The sequence below is a fragment of the Cibotium barometz genome, chromosome 20 (assembly GCF_041138505.1).
Source record: "Cibotium barometz isolate CiBa-2024 chromosome 20, ASM4113850v1, whole genome shotgun sequence".
NCBI lineage: Eukaryota > Viridiplantae > Streptophyta > Polypodiopsida > Cyatheales > Cibotiaceae > Cibotium > Cibotium barometz.
The window spans coordinates 50,988,090-51,001,825 of NC_141065.1; the positions used below are offsets into that span (position 1 = coordinate 50,988,090).

At 44.6% G+C, this 13,736-nt stretch overlaps 1 protein-coding gene across 1 annotated transcript; it reads left to right on the forward strand.

Moving 5' to 3' along the window:
* The first annotated feature begins 217 nt into the window (after positions 1–217).
* LOC147627993 (DUF2996 family protein) lies at positions 218–11,595 on the forward strand. The gene is made up of 6 exons (XM_086814966.1): positions 218–580; positions 840–970; positions 10,182–10,302; positions 10,464–10,783; positions 10,888–10,960; positions 11,076–11,595. The coding sequence occupies exons 1-6, from the start codon at positions 355–357 to the stop codon at positions 11,222–11,224; spliced, it is 1,020 nt and encodes a 339-aa protein (XP_086671092.1). The 5' UTR covers positions 218–354; the 3' UTR covers positions 11,225–11,595.
* The last annotated feature ends 2,141 nt before the right edge of the window (positions 11,596–13,736 follow it).

A 13,736-nucleotide genomic window follows, 5' to 3' on the forward strand; every position in this document is an offset into this window, starting at 1 on the left:
CTCTAATGCTCCCAAGGGAGTTCATCTCTAATGTGTCAATGATACCCCAATGGGAGATCCATCTAATGGGGCATTGGTGTCTAAAGGTCCTTACTTGCTACGTTAATTGGTTTTATACTCGTGAATGATATGAAATGTGGTTTGGATAAAGTGATGGTGCAAGGGAGAGCCACACACGCACACGGATTAAAAACACAATTTCCTTTTTACACCAACGCCCACCAAACAAACTGTGAGAGAAACCAAATGCACCTGACTGCATGGTGCTGAAGTGGGCTATTTTCCACTAATCCTTCGCAACTCTATCATTTGTAAGCCTAATTCGACTGTACCTTACGCGAAACTGTAGGTTTCATGGCGTGCTTCAGCACCATTCATCACGCCATAGCTCGATTGCAGGCGGTTTCTATTTCACCTTTACCGCCAGAGCTTGTGGGTATTGGGTTCCTGAGGTCACCCCTTGAAAGAAGGGTGCACGCATACGCCCACTTGAAGAGGCCTGGTGCTACTATTCGCTCTGCAGTGCGATGTGGGTTGCTGGTTTTTGCTACAGCAGGCCAAGAAGCAGCCACCTCTACTTGTGAGATATTCAATACCCACCTCCTTAATTATAATCTGAAGGGAACCCACTTCATTTTTTTAAATTTAATCGTTTGTTACACTTCCATGTGTATTGATTTTCAGTAAATATGCTTTTTTTCTGATTGATGCTATTGGTGCACAGAAATGTTGTGTGATTATGTTACCATGGCTTCACATGCATTTCACGTGTACAAGTACATAGTAAGAACTTTTATGTTATTAGATGTATGATGGAAATGTAATGGCATGTGGAACAGTGGTGTTGCAGGAGGTAGATTTTGTGTGGAAGGGCGAGGGATCACAGGTCCTACTCACTGGAGACTTCCTTGGCTGGGACACAAAGGTCTTGCTTGTAAAGGGGGCTGATGGCGCTTTCCATGTCAAACAGGTAAGTTGATTCTTTGCTGCCTCAACATCATTTTGAAGGTGGATTGCTCCTACATTGTCATGTCGTTTTGTTTTGAGTGTTCAACATTTGAAAATAGTGTTTAGGCCTACTTAAGCTTTAACAGAAGGGCGGCCTTAATCAACGTTTGGAGATACTCAGACAGGAACACACATTAACAGAGTCTCACAGTAATTTATAGTACTTCATCCCTACCATGTCCATGAGATTGTTTCATTATTGCTGATATAGTAGCTCCGCAGGTATGATCATGAGGCGCATGCAACTTGTGTATGCACCCTCATCAAGTCTTTTACAGTCCATTAGTCGAGGCATGTATCTTGCTTTCTTGGACAGCAAATAGGGACTGGGGCTCTTTAATATGCTTGGCCCTTGTGCTGTCCTACATTGTCACTTGAATGGAGGTTTTCCAGCAGTGCCCTGTTGTCTGTCAATTTCATCCACCCAGACTATTACAGATAAGTAGCAAAGCCGCAGGATAACATCCACCCCTATTTCTAACTGCCCTAGATATTTTCAGGTGCTGTCCATCCACTCTTCTCATGGGATTTCTCAGGCATCCCTATGAATTAGAGAGGCTCTCACAATGAACATTTCCCTTTTACTATCAGCATGCAAGGAGCAATCTCCACTCTGTCAACATGCACCCTTGGGAGCTGCTTTGCTGACATACGAGCAAAGGTAGAATGCACGAGCTCTGCGTCATTGACACATCGGCCCAGATTTGAAAGCTGATCCCTGTGGTACATTGCAAAACCTGTATGGTTTGCCTCTTCATTGGTAGAAGGGCTGCGAATGCAGTTGACCACCAATGGCCATGATGCTTAAGACTGCTATTCTTATGTTCTAGATTAGCTTGTCCTCATTATTCTCAAGCCATCTACTCACTTTTACATTGACAAGGTTTGATGTGCGAATATGGAGGTTGCACGTGATATGTAGAGACTCATAGAACAAACATATGCTCAACTGGGTATACTCGGATCTCCATAAGCATCACTTCTTGAGTTTTCTCTAATGAAGCTAGTGTTGGACGGTTGAAGGAGTAGGGAATGGTCATGTGGGCACCCATTCTGCACAATGAGTGGACAGAATTAGCTGGGAGTGCATCATATGAATAGGTGGACATGCAAAAATTTAATTCCGTCATGGTTGTGGGGAGGTGCCACACCAGCCAGGCCCACAATGAACTTTTGCATGTAACAGTCCTCTGATTGACACATCAGCCTTTGCTGAAGATGGGGCTGGTTTCTCCGACCTGTTCGCTAGAATGGCACTAACCCTTGACCATGACAATGGTGGATTGTAACAGTGTCAGTAGGGCTTCCCTGGTAGCCGTAACTAGCCAACCTGCTCAAAAGCAGGCTGAGAGGCTGATTAATTTGCTCATTGTCCCTGGATTGAGAAATGCCACTGGCGGGCAGCATGTGGATGGCATGCACAGTCTGCTTTCATTGACAGCCAACTTCTCTTCTAGGGAGGTTACTTCTGCCAGTGTGTCCCTCTGTGTGCATGTTCTTGTTGATTCTTCCAGCATTTACTGTCATAATTTATAGCAAGCAGTTGCAATTTGGGTCAATGAGTTGGAAGCCTGATGGGACTCTTCCGTCTATAATATATCTTTTATCTCTTTAGGTTGACACAGTTGTATAATTTCTGTATATATAATATTTTTTGAGTTTTTTGAAGTCGAAAGTCTTATCAGGTCCTTCAGTAGGGAATCAGGCTTCTGGCTGGCTTCTGTAATTTTGCAAATATAGGTTAAGTGTTACTTGAACACTTTCTCTTTGCTTACTGGAGAAGAGCTTTCACCCAAGGAATTGTGTTGTGCAGTATTCAGCTGTTTATGCTTGCTTATTGGAAAAGAGCTTCACACCATAGTTACCACGGAACGTCGTTCCGCCTTCTTGGAACGCCGGAACGCCGTTCCGGGCGAAGGCACGTTCCCGGAACGTCGGGACGTTCAGGGATTTTATTTTATTTTTTGCTTGCAGAAATGTATGTTCATGTCTTGGGGGAGCAAATATTATGAAGCATATTTGGCTATCCGTATACAAAAAGTTACATTTTTTTGTGTCATATGCTGACATGTCATATGACGCGGCGTTCCACGACGTTCCCGATCCGCTCCCGTTCCCGTTCCCGCTCCCGTTCTAGCATCCGACGTTCCCGGAACGTTCCCGTTTCGTGGTAACTATGCTTCACACTCAAGAAATTGTCATGCAGTGTTCCGCTATTTTGAGAGAGAGAGAGAGAGAGAGAGAGAGAGAGAGAGAGAGTTATATTAAATGTCTGCAAAAGACTCAAAGGGTCTATGGGACGAAAAAGTTTTACAATAGGTCCATGAGGTAACTGGATCAAGGAAGTGAAATGACTAGCTACATACACAATAGTGATCATGATCATAAAGGAGGAAAGATACTCCTCTCAATACAAAGTAAAAAAGTAGCCACCTGGCTTATAGAGGATAAAAACTACCTTCTGAGGTATGATACACTGTGTGAAGGAGACCTACATGATCTCTTTTATGTATGTCATCTCCACCGGAAGAAAATGGGGGAAGGGGTCTTGTGTCTCAGGAGGATCTCATGGATCTGAAGCTGCTGTATGGATGGTCGCCTGAGGCATGTGAGCCGGGGGTCGTCTGGTTGCTGCAGCTGATGTGCTATATCCACAGTGACACCAGGGGGGTGTAGTATCTTTGATGCTGCCTGTGTGCTGTCTGGTCCGCCTAGAGAGAGAGAGAGAGAGAGATGCCTGTGAAAGAAATAAAGAAAGAAATTTTTAATGTCTTCTAAAGATCTAAAGGGTTTATGAGACCAAAAGATGTTAATGATAATGCAATATGCCATGAGTACTGTAGTGGCAGATGCATAGTGTAACTGTCTTGAAGAAAAGGTGATAACACCCAAAATTCTGTCCCCCTATGGGACTCCTAATGACCCAATCCCTAGAGGATTGAATGAATCTTTCAAGGAGCCTCTTGTGCTATTTATAGTTCTTTTGACTTTATGGAGAACTGGCCGACTGCTGGTCGGCCAGTTGATTGGACAAATAAATCATGTTTTGATGCGCTTGTAGTCCCTTTGCCATATCCTGATGCGTTTCAGCCGCCATGCTCTCTGGTACAGCCAACAGAGCCTGTGTCCAGCCAATAGTGCCCCCTTTCCAGGCAGCCGATAGCATCCTCTTCTTGTTTTCCCCAAGCCTTGCTCCACACTGCCCAAAGCACCTGTGCTCCAATCTCTGATCCTATCTGGTTCATAGTCTTTATCTAGCTGCCTCTTCTGGATCAATGTCTGAAGATTGTCCATGGCATTGACCATGCACATGACATCCCCCTCTGCTAAACTTGATGAGGGGCTTCCAACCTGTTCTTGGATGACTGTCATCATCCCATACTTTTTCCCGAAGTCCCTCTATCATCCATCCATCCCTGGCAACCCTTTTCTCTGAAAGCCCTGCCCGGTCTCCAAACTACTCTGTCACAGACTAAGATCTATGCATTTGGTTCCATCAAGTCCACAATCCATTCCTGCCCTGACTCTGAACCGTCTTGGTCTTCATTCCTGAGAAATGAGTCTGGCACTCTCACATCACCCTTGGAGGATAAACCTCCCTTGGGACCATTGCCCCCGGGAACCTATCTGGCTCACAGGACTACCAGCCCCTTTGGCTATGTGGAACACCACCAACAAACCTCCTGGGAGCTCTTCCCGATTCTGTGTTCCTTGCCTTGGGCTTCGTATCCGTGTACTTTCCTGTACCTTGGACTTGTACACCATCATATGGGACTGAATCAGTGTTTAGCTTTGCTGAGCCTGATGCTCTGATACCAATGTAACACGCGGAAGCTCTGAGAGTCTTCTTTCAGCCCTAAACACTCCTGGCAACATGCTGATGCAAAACGCAGGTATAGAGAGAGAGTAGAGAGAGAGAGATGTGCTGGAAAATTCAGTATATTCATATAGTACAAAAAGGTACTTGTCTACAACCATAGGCTGCCTTGAAGAAAAGGTGATAACACCCAAAATTCTGTCCCCCTATGGGACTCCTAATGACCCAATCCCTAGAGGATTGACTGAATCTTTCAAGGAGCCTCTTGTGCTATTTATAGTTCTTTGACTTTATGGAGAACTGGTCGACTGCTGGTCGGCCAGTTGATTGGACAAATAAATCATGTTTTGATGCGCTTGTAGTCCCTTTGCCATATCTTGATGCGTTTCAGCTGCCATGCTCTCTGGTATAGCCAACAGAGCTTGTGTCCAGCCAACAGTTGTTAGAAGTCATCTCCTGTCTATTTTTATACACCAGGGTCTCTGTTGTGGGTGTGCCCACCCTGTATAGGTGTTTTATCATTTTTCCTCACTCCCCGTATTTTTTTCCTATTTTTTTCCATTTTTCGATGGTGTGGATGGATGCCAGATGTTGGCAGGAGCTTCTGGTGGCTGGCCGACTGTCCATTCAGCAGTCGTGTGGTTAGCCAACTGCCTATTCAGCAAGCGTGGAGTTTTTCTACTGGCCGACTTGCTTTATGCAGTCGTGGAGGGCCATCATGCGCTGGCCGACTGCTTTATGCAGTCGTGGAGAGCCTCTAGCGCAGGCCGATTGCATCCATGGGGCATATAAATATGCCCCATGCTCCCCATCACTTTCTCATTCAGTTATTTGCGGGATCTTGTGTATAGAGAATAGTTTACACACCTATTTCTCTGTGTCTCTTGTGCTGTCTATTTTCTGCACTCTACTTGCTCTTGTCAACCCAAGTTTGGTTATCATTTCCGCTGCATATTCTGACAACAGTACCCCCTTTCCAGGCAGCCGAGAGCATCCTCTTCTTGTTTTCCCCAAGCCTTGCTCCACACTGCCCAAAGCACCTGTGCTCCAATCTCTGATCCTATCTGGTTCATAGTCTTTATCTGGCTGCCTCTTCTGGATCAATGTCTGAAGATTGTCCATGGCATTGATCATGCACATGACATCCCCCTCTTCTAAACTTGATGATGGGCTTCCAACCTGTTCTTGGATGACTGTCATCATCCCATACTTTTTCCCGAAGTCCCTCTGTCATCCATCCATCCCTGGCAACCCTTTTCTCTGAAAGCCCAGCCCGGTCTCCAAACTACTCTGTCACAGACTAAGATCTATGCATTTGGTTCCATCAAGTCCACAATCCATTCCTGCCCTGACTCTAAACCGTCTTGGTCTTCATTCCTGAGAAATGAGTCTGGCACTCTCACATCACCCTTGGAGGATAAACCTCCCTTGGGACCGTTGCTCGAGAACCTATCTGGCTCATAGGACTGCCAGCCCCTTTGGCTATGTGGAACACCACCAACAAACCTCCTGGGAGCTCTTCTCGATTCTGTGTTCCTTGCCTTGGGCTTCGTATCCGTGTACTTTCCTGTACCTTGGACCTATACACCATCATATGGGGCTGAATCAGTGTTTAGCTTTGCTGAGCCTGATGCTCTGATACCAATGTAACACGCAGAAGCTCTTAGAGTCTTCTTTCAGCCCTAAACACTCCTGGCAACATGCTGATGCAAAACGCAGATATAGAGAGAGAGTAGAGAGAGAGAGATGTGCTGGAAAATTCAGTATATTCATATAGTACAAAAAGGTACTTGTCTACAGCCATAGGCTGCCTTGAAGAAAAGGTGATAACACCCAAAATTATGTCCCCCTATGGGTCTCCTAATGACCTAATCCCTAGAGGATTGCGCCAGGAAGATATACTATGGCACAGGCAGCCAGGGATAGACTCACACGAGGGTATGTAGCTCTAGCTCTAGCCATGCTAGAGAGACAGTGTCACCAGGCACACTTCCAGGAGCCCCGCACGAAGGGGTGGTTGTTTGACACACTAGTCACCCCTGCTTTGATAGTATGCTGCAGCAGTATGGGCACCTGGGCTCGTGCAGCAGTATGGGCACCTGGGCTCGCCACCTCCACATGGTCTCAGATAGAGAGGCCTCAGATTCTCATGCTCTCACGGATGATCTGTAGCAAACCCTCCATCCCACATGACATTGTCCGGACGGAGTTTGTTGCACCTCCTATGCTAGTAGAGGCCCTCTTCCAGACGATCTCCTTCATACAGAGGATCAGAGATATGCCATCAGATCGACTCTCACATAGAGCTTTTGAGGCGTCTAGGCAGCTCGCAGAGAGTGGAGATAGGAGATCATGGTATTCACAGATGATACAGTGGCTCACTCAGCATGGTCTTGACATAGATCACCTGCCACCTTTCCAGTATAATATACATGCACCACACATCCAGCTCTCTCACAGTGAGGAACAGAGTCCTTCGGCAGGATTTATGGCGGCGATACACTCAAGAGACTTGGATTACACCCAGTTAGCCTCTACCGCCAAAGATGCTATACTACAAAGATCAGTTTATGCATATCTTAGCGGATGGATTCATACAGAGACCTCGATACATGGATGTGTACATGCCTCACAGTGCCCGAGTGGTGATTGGCCAGCTCAGAGTGTCATCACACCAGCTTGAGATTGAGGTAGGTAGGGCAGCACGGATCCCCAGAGCAGAGAGGATATGCAGACTATGCCAGGAGGAGGTTGAGAGTGAGGAACATTATGTATGCAGATGCAGAGCATATATGAATCTTTCAAGGACCCTCTTGTGCTATTTATAGTTCTTTTGACTTTATGGAGAACTGGCCGACTGCTGGTCGTCCAGTTGATTGGACAAATAAATCATGTTTTGATGCGCCTGTAGTCCCTTTGCCATATCCTGATGCGTTTCAGCTGCCATGCTCTCTGGTACAGCCAACAGAGCCTGTGTCCAGCCAACAGTTATTAGAAGTCATCTCCTGTCTATTTTTATACACCAGGGCCTCTGTTGTGGGTGTGCCCGCCCTGTATAGGTGTTTTATCATTTTTCCTCACGCCCCGTATTTTTTCCCATTTTTCGGTGGTGTGGATGGATGCCAGATGTTGGCAGGAGCTTCTGGTGGCTGGCCGACTGTCCACTCAGCAGTCGTGTGGCTGGCCGACTGCCTATTCAGCAAGCGTGGAGTTTTTCTACTGGCCGACTTGCTTTATGCAGTCGTGGAGGGCCATCATGCGCTGGCCGACTGCTTTATGCAGTCGTGGAGAGCCTCTAGCACAGGCCGACTGCATCCATGTGGCATATTTACCCCATGCTCCCCATCACTTTCTCATTCAGTTATTTGCGGGATCTTGTGTATAGAGAATAGTTTACAACCTATTTCTCTGTGTCTCTTGTGCTGTCTATTTTCTGCACTCTACTTGCTCTTGTCAACCCAAGTTTGGTTATCATTTCCGCTGCATATTCTGACAACAGTACCCCCTTTCCAGGCAGCCGACAGCATCCTCTTCTTGTTTTCCCCAAGCCTTGCTCCACACTGCCCAAAGCACCTGTGCTCCAATCTCTGATCCTATCTAGTTCATAGTCTTTATGTGGCTGCCTCTTCTGGATCAATGTCTGAAGATTGTCCATGGCATTGATCATGCACATGACATCCCCCTCTGCTAAACTTGATGACGGGCTTCCAACCTGTTCTTGGATGACTGTCATCATCCCATACTTTTTCCCGAAGTCCCTCTGTCATCCATCCATCCCTAGCAACCCTTTTCTCTGAAAGCCGGGCCCGGTCTCCAAACTACTCTGTCACAGACTAAGATCTATGCATCTGGTTCCATCAAGTCCACAATCCATTCCTGCCCTGACTCTGAACCGTCTTGGTCTTCATTCCTGAGAAATGAGTCTAGCACTCTCACATCACCCTTGGAGGATAAACCTCCCTTGGGACCGTTGCCCGAGAACCTATCTGGCTCACAGGACTACCAGCCCCTTTGGCTATGTGGAACACCACCAACAAACCTCTTGGGAGCTCTTCCCGATTCTGTGTTCCTTGCCTTGGGGTTCGTATCCGTGTACTTTCTTGTACCTTGGACTTGTACACCATCATATGGGACTGAATCAGTGTTTAGCTTTGCTGAGCCTGATGCTCTGATACCAATGTAACACGCCGAAGCTCTGAGAGTCTTCTTTCAGCCCTAAACACTCTTGGCAACATGCTGATGCAAAACGCAGATATAGAGAGAGAGTAGAGAGAGAGATGTGCTGGAAAATTCAGTATATTCATATAGTACAAAAAGGTACTTGTCTACAGCCATAGGCTGCCTTGAAGAAAAGGTGATAACACCCAAAATTCTGTCCCCCTATGGGACTCCTAATGACCCAATCCCTAGAGGATTGAATGAATCTTTCAAGGAGCCTCTTGTGCTATTTATAGTTCTTTTGACTTTATGGAGAACTGGCCGACTGCTGGTCGGCCAGTTGATTGGACAAATAAATCATGTTTTGATGCGCTTGTAGTCCCTTTGCCATATCCTGATGCGTTTCAGCCGCCATGCTCTGTGGTACAGCCAACAGAGCCTGTGTCCAGCCAACAGTACCCCCTTTCCAGGCAGCCGACAGCATCCTCTTCTTGTTTTCCCCAAGCCTTGCTCCACACTGCCCAAAGCACCTGTGCTCCAATCTCTGATCCTATCTGGTTCATAGTCTTTATCTGGCTGCCTCTTCTGGATCAGCGTCTGAAGATTGTCCATGGCATTGATCATGCACATGACACATAGGGTATCTCCTGATTGTTAAAATAAAACATGAGAGAGAGGTTCGATACAACACAATCTGGGTCTTAATGTGAACGACCCACTTGAGCCCCCTGATGTAGCAAAGGCCTGAAATGCTGGGTGCTTCTGATGCTACCTGCACACATACCGTGTAGATGCTTGCTGCTGCTACTTCACTTTGACCTCAAAAATGCAACTATGTTTACCCACTTCTAGCATTGTGAACAGGCACTCCCTTGCTGCACACATTCTCAAAGCTCGTGCTTCTGGCTTCATCCCTTCTCTGTTTGCTCTGTGGCCACACAGTCCTGCACTTCACTTTTGTATGTTTTAGGTGCCCAAGTTTGCCTCAGGGTGGTGCAGTATCCTTGGGAAGTGAGCTTAAGTGCAATCTCGCCCTACCCTCCCAACTCAAAGACCTAGTCCTCATAACAAGAATCACATGTAAGCCTTAGCTCCTAAGCCTCTCACTCAAGCACGTGTAAATCTAAGTTTACACCATTTTCTGTGCATGCCACATATAAAGATTGACCCTACATCTTTGACCTTCTTTCTGAAACAGAAGCTCTCTCCCGGAAGCTACAAGTACAAATATATTGTCGATGGGGAGTGGCTTCATTCTCCTGATAGTCCGATGGTTGAAGATGGAAAAGGGGGGTTTAACAACGAAATTACTGTTACAGGTCTCTTCTAAACCTCAACATCATGGGATGTTTACCTTCTGATTTGTTAGTAAATTGACTGTTCTGATGTAAGGCTTAAGCATGGATACTTCATACTCATTTCTTTGAAAATATGGCTTCAATCAAGTATACCACTCAATGGATGGAACTTAAACTTGCAGATGCTGAATCCTCTTCAGCCAATTTGCCCAAAAGCAAGCCCCTATTAGAGACAGGCTTGAGTGAGGTCCCAATCGGAAGCACAAAGGTTTCTTCCAATGCTGATGTTGCAGCTAAAGCAGGCACAAAGGTAGAGGGCAAAGCTAATGCAGCACCGAAAGGCGCACCCACTGCAAAGGTTGGTGCTGCAAAGCCAGCCAAGAAAGTGTTGGATAAACCCCTCCCCCAGATGATGACGGAAGATGTCATTCCCAAGCTCAAGGCTACCCTGCAAAAAGAGGAGGACATTTCCGACATTGACATCCTGTTTCAAGAGAACCAGGCAAGTTGCTATCATAGTAAAATTATTTCTCGTTGCGTGCTAATCATGCCTCTTTTAGTTTACAGTGCCTTTTTTACTTGATTTGCTTGGAAATTAATTTGCAGCTGGAAGGAAGCTTTGTAAAAAAAGGAATCATTTACACGTTCTGGGCATTCTTTCCTGATGGAAAACTTGAAGGTAGGCAGCTCCTTGTCCATATTGTCGTCAATCCCTAGCTTGGAATTACCTTATTTGTTAGGACTAATTAAGGACTAATGCTTTACTTACAACATTTACCCTGTGAACCAACCAGGATCACGGGGTTTCTCCCTCTCTTCTCATGGATCCCCACCCAGCACTGTTGAACCCTTCCTCATAGATGAGAAGAAGGTGACTGCTGATTTGTTGATATTCTGGATAACAAAGCGGTTGTTTGCACAGAATTTGCTATCCATGAACTAGCACTAAATGTTTCTATAACAATTTTTCCTCACCAAGGGGCAAGGGCTCCACCAGCTTCCCTCCTGTATTCTGATTGTAATTTAGAGCAAAAGCTCGTTATCCTGACTTCTTTCCTTTCCACAGCTTTATTGTAAAATTGTTCATAGATCAATTGTAGAGCTACAAAATTATCACATAAGTTGTGTAGAGGTGATATATTTGATGCTGTTTGTGTGTTTTAGAGTATGTGAGCTCATTTAGGGGATCTTGCAAGCTTAGTTCGCATGTGCTTTATTGCGAAGTCATGTAAGAAGGTAATGATGAACCACATGAAATGTAACAAGGGTATGAGAATGGAGCTACTGTCATGCCTCAATACTTGTAGGCTTTGTAATATGGGTAGGGTTGCTACAAGCATCACCTTGATAGCACTGTGTAGGTGTCAATCTTGTTGGTCTGTGATTTTAGACAAATAAGGCAAAGGTAATATTAGGGGTTAAGCAAATGTGTGTGTGTGTGTGTGTGTGTGTGTGAGAGAGAGAGAGAGAGAGAGAGAAAGAGAGAGAGAGAGGGAGAGAGAGATGACAATCCACTTCCTATTTAGACTGAGATCTTGGGACTAGCATGTGAGATCTGGTTAACCAAGTCTCTTAACACGTGTAGATATGAGTCTATTTTATATCTACCATCTGTGAAGGGCTCATCCAACAAGTGTGAAGCTTGGATTTACTATGGCATTAAAAACTTTAACACTACTAGTCATGTTCAGCCCATCCAAGAGGAACTTTGGTAAAGAACCGAGTACCCAATCCTTAGGTAGTTCTCTTTATTTTGTATTAATGGTGCCTCGTGTATTCAGAAAATCAAAAAATTGGTTGGCAATGCTTTGGAATTAGACATGCAAAATTGGTAGGCTGCTAGCCTTGGATCGTTGTGAAGTAAAAACTAAACAATCAATCCCAACTCATAAGCACACTTCGTCACGATGCTTGATTGTGAACTACATTGAGAATTGAGAGAGACACCAACACTCAATGTAGTTTCATAAGCAAAAGCTGTGACCATCAAGGCTTCTAATAGAATGCATAAGTGGAAGAGCTCTATTAACCACTATGTAGGGTAACATGGTTTCACTCGCTCAACTTGTCGCAAGGCCTTTTGCCATCTTATCCGCTCAAAAGGGTATTTGTCTTTTGAAGATGGTGTTGAAACATATAAAGCGGCCTCACCTTGTGCTTAATGTGAAATAAAGAAACTCGTACATACTTGCTTAAGACTAGTAATAGAGGTCGGGCTTAGTGTACATACTTGCTTAAGACTAGTTATAGAGGCTGCACCATTTTTAAGTTTGATCGGCTTAGCATGAAAACTAGTCTCTTGTATAGAAGTCATTTTTTATACTAAACAAGACAATCATTCCCTTGCAATAGTTTTCTTGTGAGACTCCCTTCTTTCTTCCTTTTGCTTTTGTTGTATGCTATTGGATTCTTACATGTCATATGGATGCTTGTTTGAATAGGTGTGATAATCAAATTTTAGATTCTTCTCTTCTATTAGCTTCTTCTTTTTTCGCCTTTTGTGAGAGAGAACGAACCATCTCTTGTTGCCTCCATCTAGACATAGAGAGCTCTCTCTTTATCCTATCGGCAAGGAGCATTCCAGTGTGATGACGGCGGATGGGCTAGCATATCCACATTGGGAAGTTCTTTTTGCAGCTTTAAAGCAAGATCTGATGATACATGCTTCGGCAAGGCCAAGGTAAGCTATTGACTTGAACATATTTGTTGGCACCGTTGTTAGGGATTAGCCTAGGGCTTAGCTTCATTTATCCATCCATTCTAAGCTATTGGGATCACCCAATATTGTATGCTGTGTTGATTAGGAGGTCATACTTCGAAAAACATATGGTTTTGGAGTCTTGGATGTGTTTAGTTATTGTTTTTTGTTTTGATTTGACGTCTAATTGTTTTAGGGCATTCTAATCTTGGAAGAACAAAACCTTGATTCATTGGGTGATTTTTATGAAATTGAAACCTAAGAGGCTTAGGTTTCATTGCTTTGATCCAAGGATTACCTTAGCAATTATGATTAGGAGTGGAATCCACTCCGAAAACATAAGCATTGAGCTTCATTAGGGTGAATTAGAGTGAGATAGTTAATTTGTATTCATGCATTTCATTGCATTGTTTAAATTGGCAGCTTAGAAGCATGTAAAATCAAAAATTAAAAAAATTTTACTTAAGTACTTGTATAATAATCATTAACTAAGATTAAGATCCTTAATCACTTCTCATCAAGTCCAAAAAATCCTCAAAAACTCCAAAAAATGAGGCTAAACAAGCTCTCGGGTTGGGAGACATGAACCCTTAGTCCCAGGAACAAAGATGCGAGTCAACACACTTGAGTCAACATATGTGAGCCTGGAGATGTGAACTGTGAGTTTGGACACATGAGCATTGAGCTCTATTAGCGTGAATTAAAGTAGGATAGTCAATTTTTGTTCATGTATTTCATATTTTTTCATGCTTTTTGA

Excerpts from the sequence above, each read along its gene's own strand:
- LOC147627993 (XM_086814966.1), top strand. The coding sequence starts at position 355 with ATGGCGTGCTTCAGCACCATTCATCACGCCATAGCTCGATTGCAGGCG. Across the intron at positions 10,303-10,463 it reads CAACGAAATTACTGTTACAG|ATGCTGAATCCTCTTCAGCC; the intron begins GTCTCTTCTAAA and ends TTAAACTTGCAG. Across the intron at positions 10,784-10,887 it reads TCCTGTTTCAAGAGAACCAG|CTGGAAGGAAGCTTTGTAAA; the intron begins GCAAGTTGCTAT and ends ATTAATTTGCAG.